At 37.9% G+C, this 680-nt stretch overlaps 1 protein-coding gene across 1 annotated transcript in view; it reads right to left on the bottom strand.

Annotated features, from left to right (window-relative positions):
* PIWIL4 (piwi like RNA-mediated gene silencing 4) overlaps positions 1 to 408 on the bottom strand; it is a 35,874-nt gene extending 35,466 nt beyond the window's left edge. The window contains exon 1 of the mRNA XM_015823780.1: positions 325 to 408. Coding sequence (XP_015679266.1) covers positions 325 to 408 — 84 coding nt within the window. The remainder of the gene's footprint in view (positions 1 to 324) is intronic.
* Between the last annotated feature and the right edge of the window lie 272 nt (positions 409 to 680).

Genomic DNA, 680 nt, shown 5'->3' with positions numbered 1-680 from the left:
ATGCTTTTCTCCACTGAGTTGATTTCTTTGGAGATTGTATAAATTTGATTCATTAGCATCTGTTCAAATATGGTGCTTTTTTAGGACATCGTTTTCCTAGGACAAAATATATCCAGTGCAAGCACCAAATTAAAAATACAGCCATTTATATAGAACACAAATATGTCTTAAACAAACTATCAATCATTACTATAGATCATTAAATGTAGATCTAAATAAGTGATGTCGGGCATAGAAAAGGTTGAGAATCACTGGTTTAATGGTACAGTTGCCCCACAAGAGAAGATCAACGTTTTGTAAACAAGCACAGGCATAAAAACATACTGGTTTTGAGAAATCGCTTTGTCCAAATGTTTCTCTTCCAGGAAAGCATTGTCCTCTGGCTTTGACACGAGCCCGTCCACTCATTATTCCAGTTCTGACTCACGGAAATAAAAAGAACAAGCGCCCAAAGGCAGAACAAGAAGCAATGGATGCGAACTAATCAAGAAGAGACCCAACCTAGAAATAAGGAGAAATTTCCTGAGAGTTAAAACAATTAATCAGTGAAACAGCTTGCCTTCAGAAGTTGTGGGTGATCCATCACTGGAAGTTTTTAAGAAGAGGTTGGCCAATTATTTGTCTGAAATAGTATAGGGTCTCTTGCTTGAGCACGGGGTTGGACTACAAGACCAACCTCC

This window comes from Protobothrops mucrosquamatus, unplaced genomic scaffold, assembly GCF_001527695.2.
Source record: "Protobothrops mucrosquamatus isolate PMUCROS unplaced genomic scaffold, P.Mucros_1.0 scaffold1984, whole genome shotgun sequence".
Classification (NCBI taxonomy): Eukaryota; Metazoa; Chordata; class Lepidosauria; order Squamata; family Viperidae; genus Protobothrops; species Protobothrops mucrosquamatus.
The sequence above is the reverse complement of the archived record's forward strand: the minus strand, read 5'-3'. Positions and strand labels throughout refer to the sequence as shown.